A 15,642-nucleotide genomic window follows, 5' to 3' on the forward strand; every position below is an offset into this window, starting at 1 on the left:
CTGTCACTCTTGTAAACTAGAAAGGGCTTCTTTTACTTGTGTGATCTTACCATTCTTGAAAATAAAAAGGGAGAAGAGAAGGGAGCTAAAGTGCAAGCTAAAAGAGAAAAGCTCCAAGAAGACAAGCCTACCTTCAAAAAAGAAGAGGTAAATATGATTGAGAAATAACGATTGTAAAGCAACAGAAAAAGCAGTCAGTATTCCAAGATATCTCAGGTCTGATGATCTCAAAATTGTAACCTCATATCCAGTGTATTTCAAGCCATGACTCACAATCTATTGAATAGTGAGATCAGCTTAGAGTGTCTCAAAATTACTTAAATGTATCAGTCAGCATTTTTTAAAAAATGAAATGGATAGAAGGCATCAGAGGGCATTGTAGGTAGTAAGTATTGCATTGTCATGTAAATTGTCTTTTTTTCTGTGGGACGTCATCAAAAAGGCTTGAGAAACACTGCTGGAATCAATTTATCCTGTTTTCTATTCTTCTGAATGCTAATTTTTTTTTCCTTGAGCCATTCTACTTTCATTTCAATCATGAAATATTTCCAACTGGCCTTGATTAATGCTTTAACTTTTCAAAGGAAAAACACCCACACACATCTCAGTAGAAAATTTGGTGAACTGAAGATGATATTTGGTTTTCAAAAGAAAAGTTTGGCCAAATATTCTGCATTGCATTTCTGAGGCACACACAGGAGCGGGTGCCAGGGTGTTTGACTGTAGGTAAGTGAACAAGGAGCTATACAGATAGAATGGCACGGGGTTTGACAGTAATCAGAACACCTGATTGCATTTCAACTCTCAGGCTATGTTTGCCCCAAATAATCTTAAAAATCGTGACTATATTGAATAAGTTCACAATACTTATTAGAATGTGGTGAAACTGAATTATTAGAAGTAGGAAGACCCGAAGTTCTTCGCCTATGAGACTGGCGAAGTGATTTGTAGTCTACAAGCTCCAACCCACATGGGCTGTTGCTACATTTTTCTGCCAATCATGGCATCTATTGAGAAAACTCAAAATCTTAAACAGAGAAATCCATATTTAGAAAACATGGCCAGATTAAATAGGGGGTGGGTTATTTTCTTAAATATGTTTTGTCAATTTCACGTGAAAAATGAAAACCCCTAGTTCATGTTACATATTACATTTCTGTTAAGATGTATGTTCCTCTGTTTCTAATAGAAGTTGTGGAGGTTTGGAAGTGAAAATTGAATATGAGCACAGGCCATGTAAAGGAAGGAGAAAGTGTAAATGCTAATAACAGGAAAACTGAATTTAGCTCTCATGAGGCAGTCAAGGAAATCATTCATTGAATATGTTGGGAAATACTTTTCATTTGGTGACCAAATGCCTACAAATTCATTTACAAAAAAGAAAAATGAAAGTTACCTCAGAACTAAACTCAGAAATATGTCCCACATGGGTTCTTGTAATGTTTCTTGGTGAATGTCTTTATAGAAAGAAGTGGGCATGAAATGGTGACTCAGTAATTAAACACATGGGGGAAGGGAGGCTGTAGAAAACATTGGATTCTATATTTAAAATTTCATTCGGTTCACTAATTTGTTTTTACTGACCAAAGCTTTCTATACCTATGTAGAGTGTCTGAGAACTAGAAGGTCCCATCAGTTGCCACTCGGATGATCCTTTTGTCTCTTTTCAGATAAGGCCCCAGTTCAACAGCGTCCTCTGTGTCAATCAGATACTCCCAGGAATGATTGAGCCCTGCCCTTTTCCCAAGTTGCCCCTCAGCACATTCCAGCCAGTTCCAAAACTTTTGGCCTGTTTTTGACACAAGGCCAGATAAGCTACTCAAACTGGTTTTAAAAAAAAAAAAGAAAACAACCCCAATCTATATTCCTTTTTAACACTGTGTACATAACCCGCTGGTCGAAAGACTAGGTTTTCCCCTTTCCAGCTAGTTGTGTCGTTTCTTTGTGTAGACAGCTTTAAATCATGTTTACATGATTCAGCCATTTTAAACAACCTCTTCCTATTTTTTTTTTCCTTTTTGTTCAAAAAAAAAAAAAAAAAAAGAAAGAAAGCAACTGACTAAAACCTTTCCTTTCAAGGATTTATGCAGCACAGGATAGGGCAACCACAAGTAAACACAAACATCACGTGCGCCTTCTTAAAGAAAACATTTCCAGAAATCACTCCAATGTCTTAAAAAACACACAAAGTAAAACCTGTCTTTCTCCACTGCAGTTTAACTGTGGCAATGAGTTGCAGACGATCACCAACATTGACACTTAATTTAGCTTTTTTCTCTCCTCTCCAATTATAAAAAGTATCTTTTTAGTTCTTCATGCAGGAGCTATTTTATTTCTTTTCTGGCCTCTAACAGGAAAACAGAGTTTCTAGCCGAGCTGCTCCTGAGGTATTGAAAGTGATGTTCATGTCACGCGGATCAACCCTTCCCAAACATTAGTGCGCATGCAAATCACCTGGGAGTCTTGTTAAATGCAGAATCTGATTCCGTGAGGTCTGTGTTGTCCGTGGACCAAACTTGCAGTAGTAGCGAGGAGTCTAGAAGACGTCCGTGTTATAGAAATTGAACCCAGGAAAGGATTTGGGGCTTATGAAGCTAACAAAAGCACGTAAAACCCAGCCTGAGAAACAGTAGCTACACCCAGCTCTTGTTGCTATTCTGGAGCCAAATAATGCAAAATATGCTCGGGACACATCTCGGTCCTTGCTTGCTTGACTTTCTGACTGTCTCTCTAGCACAAGGGCCTGTCATTTGAATTCCTATCCCCCACCTCATCCCCATGTATTATTCCACTGCATATCCCAAATATCTAGAGTTTCAAAACCCAAATGATCACATTTGGCCAGAGCCTTTCTTATGAGTATGCTAATGTTATCTGTGTGTGAAGCACACAAACTCTTTCAGGATACCCGGCTACCTATTAATCCTTCAGCACAGATGTTCTCCATGGTAACATTCTGACCTATAAGATCCAATGCCTTTCCCAGGGGGCTCAGAATCCCATGAGTTTGGGTTAAATCTGCCATAATATCTAAAAAAAAAATGTAAAGGCTCTATGGAATTACTTTATTTATTCATTTCCCAGAAAGAGAAAATAATTTTCAGTTGAACTCAAATCGTCATTATTACATTGACAAGGTTTCTAAGGTTTTCCAGAAAGAATATAAGCCTGCCATCAGCTATAGCCTTTGCCAATAAAGGCAGAGCTTGAAAAAAGGGGGAATTTGTTTTCTGTTGGACATATATCGTCATACAAATCTATTTTAAACACTTTTGGGACCAGTAAATCAGATATAATACGTTTGGGGAGAATGGAAATTTTTCTGACTGCAACATAGGAGAAACGAGTTAAAGGGAATGTCTCCATGGGTAGTGCTCCACAGACTGTGAGCTCCTACTCAGAATTTATTTCATGGTTATCCCTAAAATGGGTTTCCCTCACATTTGGAGCCACAGATGCTTCTTAACCAGAAGATAAACTCCAGTCCATGGTTTCTGGGGCTAAGTCTAACAACAGTAGGCCAAAATGAGAATATATTTTGTTTCCTCCTTCCTGTCCAGTGAATACTGATGTATTCTTGGGCAAGGAGGAGCCATCAGGGAGCCACAGTGAAGCTGTCATTCAGGCTATGAGCTTGCTCCTTTTTTCTGTAGCATCTCATGACCCATGAGGACCCAAGAGGGAAATGACAGGGTGAAAAATTCGGAAGGAATCATCTGGTCCAACCACATTTTTTCACGTACGTGGGACCAGCATCCCAGAGCAGTCAAGTGATTTGTCCAAGTAACACAACTAGTTTGTTGTCAGCACTGGAGCCAAATTCAGGTTTCCTGATTTACAGACAAAGCTCTTGGAGAGAATGGCAAAGTACATTCCCCATTTTCAGTGTGTCAGAGGGACATCCTAGGTATATACCCCATGGTGAAAGATTGAAGTCTTAACTAATTAGGGTAGCATAGAAGTGAATCCCTAGTAATTAATCAGATAATACCCAAAGAAGACAATCAAATGACTTAAAACTTATCAATAAAGAGCAAAAAACTGTGCTCTGCTTTGTAAAACATGCACTTTAGGCCAGGTGCGGTGGCTCACACTTGTAATCCCAGCACTTTGGGAGGCTGAGGCAGGCAGATCACTTGAGGTCAGGAGTTTGAGACTAGCCTGGCCAACATGGTGAAACCACTTCTCTACTAAAAAATGCAAAAATTATCTGGGTGTGGTGTTGCATGCCTGTAATCCCAACTACTCAGGATGCTGAGGCGGGAGAATCCTTTGAACCCGGGAGGTGTAGGCTGCAGTGAGCCGAGATTGCACCACTGCACTCCAGCCTGGGCAACAGAGCAAGACTTTGTCTCTAAAAAAAAAAAAAAAAAAAAAAAAAATGCCCTTTAGGAGTAAATCTTCACAGGGTATCTGAAGACTAGGTGACAAGAGGTGAGTGATCAGGTCAGGATAGAACCTCCTAGGCCGCAGCACCTAAAGTCCTGAGTTCTTATGGCCTACCCTACCTCTGTGGGTTTCTTTAGAATGCTCGTGCTTTGTAACTGTCTTGAAAAGAACCATTGCGAATGCATCTCACCTGTTTTCACACTCATCTTTTAAGAATGGATGAGATGATATAAGTGAAGTAATTTGAATTCCTTTACCCCCTCCCCCACAACAAGCTATGTAAATTCAGTTTACTTTTAAATAATCTGTCTCACTTACTGTAAGAAACACAAAACCCAGGCCGGGCGCGGTGGCTCACGCTTGTAATCCCAGCACTTTGGGAGGCCGAGGCGGGCGGGTCACGAGGTCAGGAGATCGAGACCACGGTGAAACCCCGTCTCTACTAAAAATACAAAAAAAATAGCCAGGCATGGTGGCGGGCGCCTGTAGTCCCAGCTACTCGGAGAGGCTGAGGCAGGAGAATGGCGTGAACCCGGGAGGCGGAGCTTGCAACTCCGTCTCAAAAAAAAAAAAAAAAAGAAACACAAAACCCACAAAATACGAAAGCTAACACCTGCCCTCCATACATCATCTTCCTATGTCTCCCACCACAACCACAAAACTACTTCCAGAGAACTAAATTTGTATTGACAATGGAAATCAAGGTGAACCCTGGAATTTTTCCTATTCCATTCTAACTTCAATGGTTTAGATGACTACAGACATGTTCTCACAGACCCCACATATCTTTGGATCCTCCTACTAAAGGTAGGGTTAGTAAGTGTCCCATCCTTGGGACATAATTTACTCAGTTGATTAAAATACTGGTCTTCACCAGAATTGGCTTGGCAGATCTAGCTAAACTGATAGGTTTCCTTTTCTTTCTTTCCCATTTGTATCTTTCTCACAGATTCTCTCTCCATCCAGGAAGAAACCTGTCTAAGCAACGAGGTCATTCTTCCATCAAAGCCATCCTAATAATTGCTCTTCCCAGTGGGAACTGTAAACAGCTACTTTTACATGAAGTTCCCAGAACTTAATGGTTCCAAACAATAGTACTAGCCCTGCTCTTGAAAATAAAAACCTCAGTGAGATCAGGGATGATCTTACCTTCTTAAAATTGTGGTAAAGGTGTTTGTTCACAGGCTAAAGGACCATAGCTTATTCTCTAAGAATTCAACCTGATTCCAACTCTACCACATCTGAGTGGTTTCTTTCCGAGTTTTCTGCCTTCCCAACAATTTTGGGTCTTATTTGACGATACCAACCAAAACCTAATAAGATTTTTCTTGTTCTGTTTCTTCCTGATATGTACTGTTGGTTAGATCAAAGATGAAAAGATTAAAAAGGACAAAGAACCCAAAGAAGAAGTTAAGAGCTTCATGGATCGAAAGAAGGGATTTACAGAAGTTAAGTCGCAGAATGGAGAATTCATGACCCACAAACTTAAACACACTGAGAATACTTTCAGGTAAGAAGTAGCAACTAGTTAATAGTAACTGTGTTCACATGCAAAAAAAAAAAAAAGTCAGTCTTCCCATCCTGTGCTTCCAGACAGAAACGTGCTAAACAGGCAGCATGCTTTTGTTGTGAGGTCATTAGCCATTGTCTTAGAGATACTCAGTCAGCAAGTCCAGTTCTTGTATCACTAACAGAAGACCAGCAGTCATCGCTCAGACAGGGCTTAGTCTGCTTTTCCCATTATTTTGAAAGGCAGATCATGCTTGGCATCCATGTTTTTGTTCACTGATCTTTTGTGAGATTAGTGTATTAGAAAATATTATGACTGGGATTCATATCATTCAATGATTCTCTATATGGTCTGACCACCTTCCTAAGAGACCTTTCTCAGTACCATTTTTAAGAACGCATTTTCTAAAGGTTGTAAATAAATACTGCATAAGACTAAGATTGTTTTGTGGCGAAATACTTGGGAAACATTGAATTAAGCTAAATTCATCAGATTTCTTTACCACATGACTTTGAGAGCCCTTCATGTTCATTTGCCTTGGAAGTCTCTAAGAGGGAATGAGAGGGTATGGACCTACTGCTCTATTTTATACAGTTTGGAAAAACTATCTTGTATAGCTTGAGCTTTCCCCTCAACATAACCCCCTACCCCATCAAATTGAAAATCTGGGCAACTGATTATCAGACAGATGAGACCAGTATATTCAGGTAAATCCTCATTTCTAAATACAGTCGAATCCTGAGAGCTCTCTACCAATTTTGTAGAAGAACTTGAGGTGCAGACACTGGGCTGGCTATGTGATTCCTGTGCTCCTTCCCCACAAACACTCCCTCCAACCACTGGGGCCAAATTCCAACCTCTGTTATGTCACTGGTTGCTGTGCCAGATGTGTGGGAGAAGAGTCTTGGGTCCCTGCAATGTGGCTTTCCCTGGGCTTGTTCCTTGGCTGCAGACTTGCCTAGAGACCCTGTTTTTCTGAACACTTCAAATAAGAAAGTCATCAAGCAGGTATGAGGGAGAAATTTGACATGCTCCTCACGCCAAAGCCTTTGTAATATTCAAAAGTAGGCGGAGCTACTAGGGATGGACATTTCAGTCTCGTCCAAGAGGCTAAGATGGATAAATACAGTTGCCCCAAAACAATTTTTCTGTACATAAATTTGAGCAGAAACCTACTCATATTTATCCAAACGGGAACCTAAAGCACACAGAAGAAAAGGTGTACATAAAAGATCTAAATAAAATGATGAAGGTGTGAGAAAGGTAGAATCTATAGATATTACTTGGGATTGCCAAGAGAATAGATGTGAAAATTAAGTTTATTGAACATTCATAGAAAATCTACAAAGCAAGTTGATTCAGGTTGGTAAGTTGAGTCTAAAACTTGCTGAAGTGTCTGTAGTTTAATGTTTTAAAGCCCTAGAATAGTGTTAGGTTCATGAAAAGTGTTCAATGAATATTACCTAATATTACTATTTTTTAATTAATAGTTTAAAAGACGTCTTGTAAACATAAGATTCTTTTAAGGTATAAGCTTTTTGTTAAGAGAAATAAAGTTTAAAAAAATCTGTCAGTAGAAAAAAGTCCGTTTAACAGTTAGCAAACTTGCCAACAAGCTTCAAAGCTCAAATTAATAATTAACATGCCTATTGTGTAGAAATCCAAAAAGCTGGGTAATTCGAAGAGAGGAATAGTCACAAGGGATGGTGACAAGTTAAGTGCTAAGAACCCTTACATGTGACTCTGGCCTTCATTTTTCTATTTTGGGCGGGAAAAAAAAATACAGGAACAAGCTGCTACCATATTATTTATTTTTGTTTAGCCACCAACGTACGTGAGTTTTAGTTTCAATTAGAAGTTCATGCTGATTGAAGCAGAGAAGTATAGTTTTGCTCCATATACATATAAAATGAGGAGAGAGGAAGAGAGTAGCAGCCTAGCCTCTATTTAGATAAGTTTAGTACCTACCAGCTTAACTGAAAACAAGCTGTGTTCTTAATGGTCAAAGGCCTGATACTCATCTTGACTTATACCTGAGGAAGCCAAGGACCAAGGACGGGGGTAGAGTGGCGGGGGTGGGGTAGGGGGAGAAAGAACTTTATGGAAGAGATTTCCACATTAAGTGGCACCCTAATGCTGAGGTCATGCACATAGGCAGAGGTGGTGTGAACAAAACTTTTGCTCCTGTTTTGAGCATAGCTGCTTATGTTTGGTTTAATTACTGTTCCCTTTGATATTTGCGTTTTCTTGTAACTCACTTGTTTTCTCTAAAACATGACATAAAAATCTCAATTCAATGAGCAAGATATAGCGATGCAAATTATACCAAGGGTTTTATAGAAAGTGCAAAATGAAGGGTTTTTTGATTTTTTATTTTTGAAGGTGGAAATTAAAAGATTTTTTTCCGATTATAGAAAAAAAGTACTCATTATAAAAACGCTCAGAAAATAGAAGAATAAAAATAAGCACCCACCACCCAAAGAAAACTACCAGTAACACTTTTTCCAGATATTTATCTATGTGTAAAATATTCAAGATAAACGCACACACGTGTGTATATTTATATGTAGTATATACGTGTGTGAGTATACTTATAATTTTACATTGATTCTTGCACTGTGCATAAGAATGTATCATAGCTTGCTTTCTATGCCAATAAATATAAGCCTATAATTAATGATATTAGATTCTACTGGATGGATGTATTATGACTTATTTAGCCAGTCCCTACTGACAGACATTTTGATTGTCCAAAATGAAGACTGAGTGACACCTAGTGGAATCCATAGATGTTTCTATAGGCATGTGTTTTGCCGGTCCAGTTCCTGTACAGTAATATGATGAACACAAAGAAAGAGCAAACTCATTTTTGAAAGGAAAGACCCTAAATTGACTGAGAGAGGAGTCACAGGCCTGTGAACCTAGAAGACCCTGAAAGAGCCTTTGATGGCAAGGTTTTGAGGGACCCTTTAACCTTGTTTGAGTTCAAAATAAAAGTTTACCTGTAACTGACAAGAGCCTAGACAAATACTTCTAAATTTTTTAACCTAAGCCCTTAGTAAGAAATAAATTTTACATAATGACCCAGTACACGCCTGTGTATATCTTTATAACTGAAACAAGTGTGTCCAGAAATGGTACTTTCTTTTGCTCTATGCAGTGCACTCTGATATTTTGTTTCCTTTTTTAAAAATGTTGATTACAATCTACTAAATTGATTTTCTGGTCTGCAGCTTGAAAATTATTGTTCTGGAGGACATAGTATATTCAGAACTACTTCAGTGTTTCAAAAGCATGATATATATAATATACATATATATATATATTATAAAATCAATATTGCACAGTGTATTTCTTGAGCCCATTTCTTGTTTTATTCTTTCTCTTGTTCCACAGCTAGAAACACTATACCATTCTTTACATGTAGTAAATGATGTTAGGGTGTGATAATTCCTTCATTCCTTAGACAAAAGTGTCAGAAATAGGATATCTACGTTCATGTCTAGTTAAGAATGACCTTACTACTTGCTAATAAGTATTTAAATGGCAAAGCTGTATCTCTGTCTCTTAAAGACTACTTATAACAAGGGCCTTCAAGCCTAAATTAAGCCATTAAATTCTGCTTAGTGAAGTCCCAGGCAAATCCAACTTAGGTGAATTCTGTGTTAGTGAAAACGCTGTATTCTACTGAAGTTCTACTTTGAGTATCGACATGTTTTAAAATTATCAGTGTTCTAACTGTATCATATAGCAAATTTATTAAAGAAACTCAGGGGTCACACTAGGTGCTAACGATATGTCTCCATCTTTTTATAGTTGTGTAAAATACTGAAAATACCAGTTCCAAAATAAAATTTTACCATAAGAACTCTTGGGATAGCATTCTGTCTTAAATCTTAATATGTTTCCAATTCTGCAATGAAATCCCTGTGTATCCTCCTTAATCACAAAAGAAAATTCAACATAATTTCAATTTTAGTTCTTACTTATATAAAAACGTACCCATTTTCTTCCTGTTTTATAAGCTGTTCCATCTGATGAAGCTTCTGCTTCATCTCAGGCACGGAAGGTAGCTAGACCTAGACTGTAGAAACTCTAGAGACAAAGGTAGGAAACGCTTCTCGCAGACTCTATCCTGAAGGTTTGAGGTAAGAGGTGGAGAGATGGAATAACATGTTCTATTTCAGTTTATTCATTGTTTCATAACAAAACGTATTTAATTTCAGGTATAAATATAGTTACAAGAAGAGTACAACTAACAGATAAGCATTAGAATCTGATCATGGCTCAACTGCTTTCTAGCTACCAAAAGTTTGAGTATATTATTCTCTCTCTTACCTGCGGTTTCCTTGTTTGTAAGATGGGGATAATAAACCTAACCTGACATCTTCCCAGTTATTGTGACTGTTAAATGAAGTAGTGGATATGAAAAGGGTTTAGAAAGCATATGACATGTAAGTAATAACCTTAACCACATCATACCAAGCTAATTTCATAATTTTAAGTCTGTATAAGGAGTATTCCTGTTGTATTGGGGTCAAAGAGCATAGAAAATACACAAATTGAAGCCATAGGTTAATGCAGTCATTAAGGACTTTCCTGGAACAGCTCTGTAAGAATAGACATAAATCACTGTGTTTAGCTCTTAATCAAGAGGCAATGGGTAATTTCATCTGCCAGAGATCAGCTGCTAGAGTCAAGCTCAAGGCAAAGTTGCAGATAGATGGATTTACTTCAATGCCTACCCTTAGTTACAGCCACTTTTTCCCATTCCCAGTGCCTGAACGTTTCTGTCTTCCCTCCTGATCCGTTACTCCAGGCAGACCCAAGTTAACCAGTAACTTATGGGAAAGGACTAGTAAGGCCACTACAAGACTTTTGAACTCATTCACAAGTAACCTTTTGGACTACATGCCTTCCTTTCTAATAACAACTAATATTTATACTGCAGATGATATATAAATTATAGTATAGAGGTATGATATCTATCATATTGATACAATACATAATCCCATGCAACCCACTGAGGTAAATAGAATAAATAGTATTTACCCATTTTTCCATGTTGTAGCATGTATCTTCTTAAAAATTGTGGTAAAAACGAACATCACCTAAAATTTACCATCTTAAGCATTTTTAAAAGTACAGTTAAGTAGTGTGAGGCGTATTCACATTGTCGTGCAACAGATCTCCAAAACTCTTTTCATCTTGCAAGACTTAAAGACTACACCCATTAAACAGCAACTCTTTATTTCCTGCTACCGCCCACCCTCTGCCTCTGGTAACTACAGTTCTATTTCTGTCTCTATGAATTTGACTACTTTAGATCCCTCATATAAGTGGAATCACACAATATTTGTATGATTTCCATGATTGGCTTATTTCATTTAGCATAGTATCTTGGAGGTTTATCCATGTTGTAACAGGTAACAAGATCTCCTTCCTTTTTTTTTTCTTTTTTTTCTTTTTTTCTTAGAGTCAGAGTCTCGCTTTGTTGCCCAGGCTGGAGTGCAGTGGCACAATCTCGGCTCACTGCAACTTCTGCCTCCCGGGCTCAAGCAATTCTCCTGCCTCAGCCTCCCGAGTACCTGGGACCACAAGCACACGCCGCCAAGCCCGGCTAATTTTTTTTTTTTTTTGTATTTTAGTAGAGACAGTGTTTCACCGTGTTGCCCAGGCTGTCTTAAACTCCTGAGCTCAGGCAGTCCGCCCGCCTCGGCCTCCCAAAGCGCTAGGATTACAGGCGTGAGCCACTGCACCCGGCTTCTCCTTCCTTTTTAAGGCTGAATAATATTCCATGGTATGGCTAGACCACCTTTTATTTATCCATTCCTGCCATGATGGACACTTGGGTTGCATCCATCTCTTGGTCCTTGTAAATAATGCTGCTATGAACACTGGTATACAAATGTCTCTTCAAGACCTTGCTTTCCATTCTTTTAGGTGTGTATCAGAAGTGGGATTGCTGGATCACGTGGTAGTTCTCTTGTTGATTTTTTGAGGAACCTCCATACTGTTTCCATAGCAGCTGCTGCATAACTTTACGATCCCATTTTACAGCTAAGGAAACGAAGCACAAGTGGCAGAGCAGAGGCTCCCGGACTCTGTGATTCCGGGCAGACCCCTTCCCCAACCTGCCCCTTGGGCTAATGAGAGGCAGTGGGTATTTGGTCTGGGATGCAAAAGCCGCAGACCGACCTCCCCTTCCTCCAGGGAGACTACAGGCAAAAGCATGTAAACCTCTTTCCATTGCCCCCCAACCATAGCCGCCTTGGAGGGAGGGCCAGCGTGGACACCAAGGAGGCTGAAGGCGCCCCCCAGGTGGAAGCCGGCAAAAGGCTGGAGGAGCTTCGTCGTCGTCGCGGGGAGACCGAGAGCGAAGAGTTCGAGAAGCTCAAACAAAAGCAGCAGGAGGCGGCTTTGGAGCTGGAGGAACTCAAGAAAAAGAGGGAGGAGAGAAGGAAGGTCCTGGAGGAGGAAGAGCAGAGGAGGAAGCAGGAGGAAGCCGATCGAAAACTCAGAGAGGAGGTAAAGCGGGCGCTAGCCCCCTGAGAACGTTGCCCGGGAAAATTCCCTAGTGCCATGCGGCTGCTCTTTTGAGCATGGGCTCTCAAAAATATTTTTTAAGAATAATAAACTTACCATGTGCTAGGTACTGTTCTATAACTTGTAGACATATTAATTTGTCCACTGCTTCTAAGAACTCGCTGACGTAGGTACTAATCCCCATTTTATAGATGAGAAAACTGAGGCACAGAGAAGTTTTTGTTTTTGTTTTTGTTTTTGTTTGTAACTTTCCCGAGGTCTCCCTTGTGTCTGCCTGACATGCAGGAGGAGCCCCATCATTAAAACCCTTTACTGCCTCTCAAAAAGGAAAAGTTAGAAAGCTGAAAAGGATGAAAGGTCTGCAAATTAGTTACCAGAATGAAGTTATGTGATACTTCTTTTCTAATAGTTGGAGAGTTTTTATAGAGAAGATTTTTTTTAATATATTTTTTTAATGAGCAAGTAAGTACATTAGAATGTAAACAGGCAGGGACAGTATCTGCGTTGTTCATTACTGTATACCCAGGACCCCATACCGTGCCTGACATGCAGGAGAAGCCCCATCATTATAAACAGATGAATTTGTTTCATCTTTTAAGACAGAGCTAAAAACAGCAGATAAAGTTACAAGGAGGAACATTTTGGCTCAGCATATGAAATAATGTTTAACCAACTACAACTTACAGTACTACAGTTTACAAAGTGCATTCTTTCCTTTCATCCTGAGGTACGTCGTTCTCATTTTATGGGCAAAGAAACCAGGAATCAAATAGTTTGAGTGACTTATTTGAAGATTCTTGACTAACAAATGGTAGAATCAGTAAGGAGACCCCGCTCTTCCAACTCAGAGCCTAGAGCTTTTGAGATAGTGACCTCCCATCATTCAAAATATGAAAAACAAAAAAGATTTTCAATGGCATTTTGACAAGGATCCTATGCAAAATTTTCCTGAACTGTATGGAAAATTTGGATACATTATTTTGAGGTCTCTTTTAACTCCAACTTTCAATGAGCCAATGACCTTTTTTTGGGAAGTATGGGAAGTAATCAGGATGATAGAGTTTTGGGGTTAAACACACCCAGGCTTCTTTTTTTTTTTAGACGTAGTCTTGCTCTGTCACCCAGGCTGGAGTGCAGGAATGCAGTGGTGCAATCTCGGAACACGCCCAGTCTTCTATCCTAACTCTGTCACTAACGGGCTGGGGCCTTGGGAAATCTGGACTACTCTGTGTCTTCTTTTCCTTATCTGTGAAATAATATCTACTTTGCAGGATTCTTCCGATAATTTAATAGATCACTGTGCTCCCAGTGCCTGGCACATTCTAGGCACTCAAAAATTGGTAGATATCATTATTGCCATCATTGTTATTATGATTATTATTCAGAGGAGGAGAGTATCAGGAAAGGCTAAAGGGAAATCATGAAGTCTTAGAACTGGATTGGACCTAGGAAATTATTTGGGCTAAACTACCAAACACAGGATCCTTCTATGACATCCTCTGACAGATGAACATCTAGTCTCTGCTTGAGAACATGCAGTGATAATGATCTCACAGCTTAAGAACTACCAAAGACTGCATAAATCTCTCAGAAAATCAAGTTGTGCAACTTGATCAGAGCCCTGATAGAGAAGACAGAGTATTCTAGACTAGGAATGAAGACACAGAGTGGTTAATGAGACAGTCTGTAAACATTTGCAATTGCACCACTATGGTGAAATGTCTACAGCATTTCAGGTTTGTCAAACCATCTAAAATTATACATTCACTTGAAGCGGGGAGCAACCATAAAGTCACCTCTTGTACCATCTGGCAAATATAGTACCACAGATTTAGATAGCTTTTCACATAACTTATTTATTTGTCTTCACAACTCTCCTAGGATGTAGGTAGAAGGAATATTCATATCCGTTTTACATATACAGAAGTGTGAGGTCATTGTTAATGACCCACAGGATGGTGGTGATTATGTATCATCCTATGGGAAATCACCATAATGAGTGTTAGTCTAAGCCAGGGGTGTCCGATCTTTTGGCGTCCCTGGGTCACATTGGAAGAAGAAGAATTGCCTTGGGCCACACGTAAAATACACTAACACTAATGATCACTGATGAGCTAAAAAAAAAAAAAATCACAAAAAGTTCTCATAATGTTTTAAGAAAGTTTACGAATTTGTGTTAGGCTACATTCAAAGCCATCCTGGGCATGATGTGGCCCCTGGGCCATGGGTTAGACAAGCTTGGTCTAAGCATTTTACATGTGCTTTCTCACTGAGTCCTCACAAAAGCCCTATAAAATGAGTACTATTGTTATCCCTGTTTTACAGATGAAGAAACTGAGCCACAGAGCAGATAAATAACATGGCCAAGGTCAGGCAGTTGGAAAGTAGCAGCACTAGAATGCAAATGCAGGCAGCTCAACTCCAGCTCTCAGGCTAAACCTCTGGTGACCACCTAGAAAGGGAGTGTCTAGCCTGCGGCCTGAGTCTGCTGCCTCTCCGACTGTGCTCTCTCTCCTACAGCACTCTTTCCTTTGGCTGTGAAGCTGGTACTGATGCCTCGTTATTTGTTCTTTCTCTCTTAGGAAGAGAAGAGGAGGCTAAAGGAAGAGATTGAAAGGCGAAGAGCAGAAGCTGCTGAGAAACGCCAGAAGATGCCAGAAGATGGCTTGTCAGATGACAAGAAACCATTCAAGTGTTTCACTCCTAAAGGTTCATCTCTCAAGGTATTTTTTTCCCCAGAAAGCCTCTATTAGAATATGATAGAGACTGGATTTTAGCCCCTTGTTTAGTTATTGATTATACAGGGCCTTTGTTCATTTATCTTTTTGCTATCCTTCCATGTTAATCTGTTCAGGCTGCTATAACAAAATACTTTAGACTGGGGCCAGGCACGGTGGCTCATGCCTGTAATCCCAGCACTTTGAGAGGCCGATGTGGGCAGATCACCTGAAGTCAGGAGTTCGAGACCAGCCTGGCCATCTCTACCAAAAAATACAAAAATTAGCTGGACGTGGTGGCACACACCTGTAATAAACTCAGCTACTTGGGAGGCTTAGGCAGGAGAATCACTTGAACCCAGGAGGCAGAGGTTGCAGTGAGCTGAGATAATGCCACTGCACTCTAGCCTGGGCAACAGAGCAAGATTCCATCTCAAAATTTATCACTCACAGTTCTGGAGGCTGGGAAGTCAAAGATCA

At 39.6% G+C, this 15,642-nt stretch overlaps 1 protein-coding gene across 9 annotated transcripts in view; it reads left to right on the forward strand.

The window, feature by feature from the left end:
* Positions 1-15,642, forward strand: part of CALD1 (caldesmon 1) — a 194,765-nt gene that overhangs the window by 160,876 nt on the left and 18,247 nt on the right. For 6 of the 9 annotated variants that reach the window (XR_004032978.1, XR_004032980.1, XR_004032979.1 and 3 more), the window contains 4 exons: positions 70-147; positions 5,754-5,899; positions 12,166-12,427; positions 15,028-15,168. Coding sequence is in view for 4 of the 9 variants with exons in the window: in XM_030825712.1 (XP_030681572.1) it covers positions 70-147; positions 5,754-5,899; positions 12,166-12,427; positions 15,028-15,168 (627 nt within the window). In the remaining 5 variants the exon portion in view is untranslated. The remainder of the gene's footprint in view (positions 1-69; positions 148-5,753; positions 5,900-12,165; positions 12,428-15,027; positions 15,169-15,642) is intronic. The other 3 variants (XR_004032982.1, XM_030825714.1, XM_030825715.1) reach the window with 1 other exon arrangement.

This window comes from Nomascus leucogenys, chromosome 13 (assembly GCF_006542625.1).
Source record: "Nomascus leucogenys isolate Asia chromosome 13, Asia_NLE_v1, whole genome shotgun sequence".
Lineage (NCBI taxonomy): Eukaryota > Metazoa > Chordata > Mammalia > Primates > Hylobatidae > Nomascus > Nomascus leucogenys.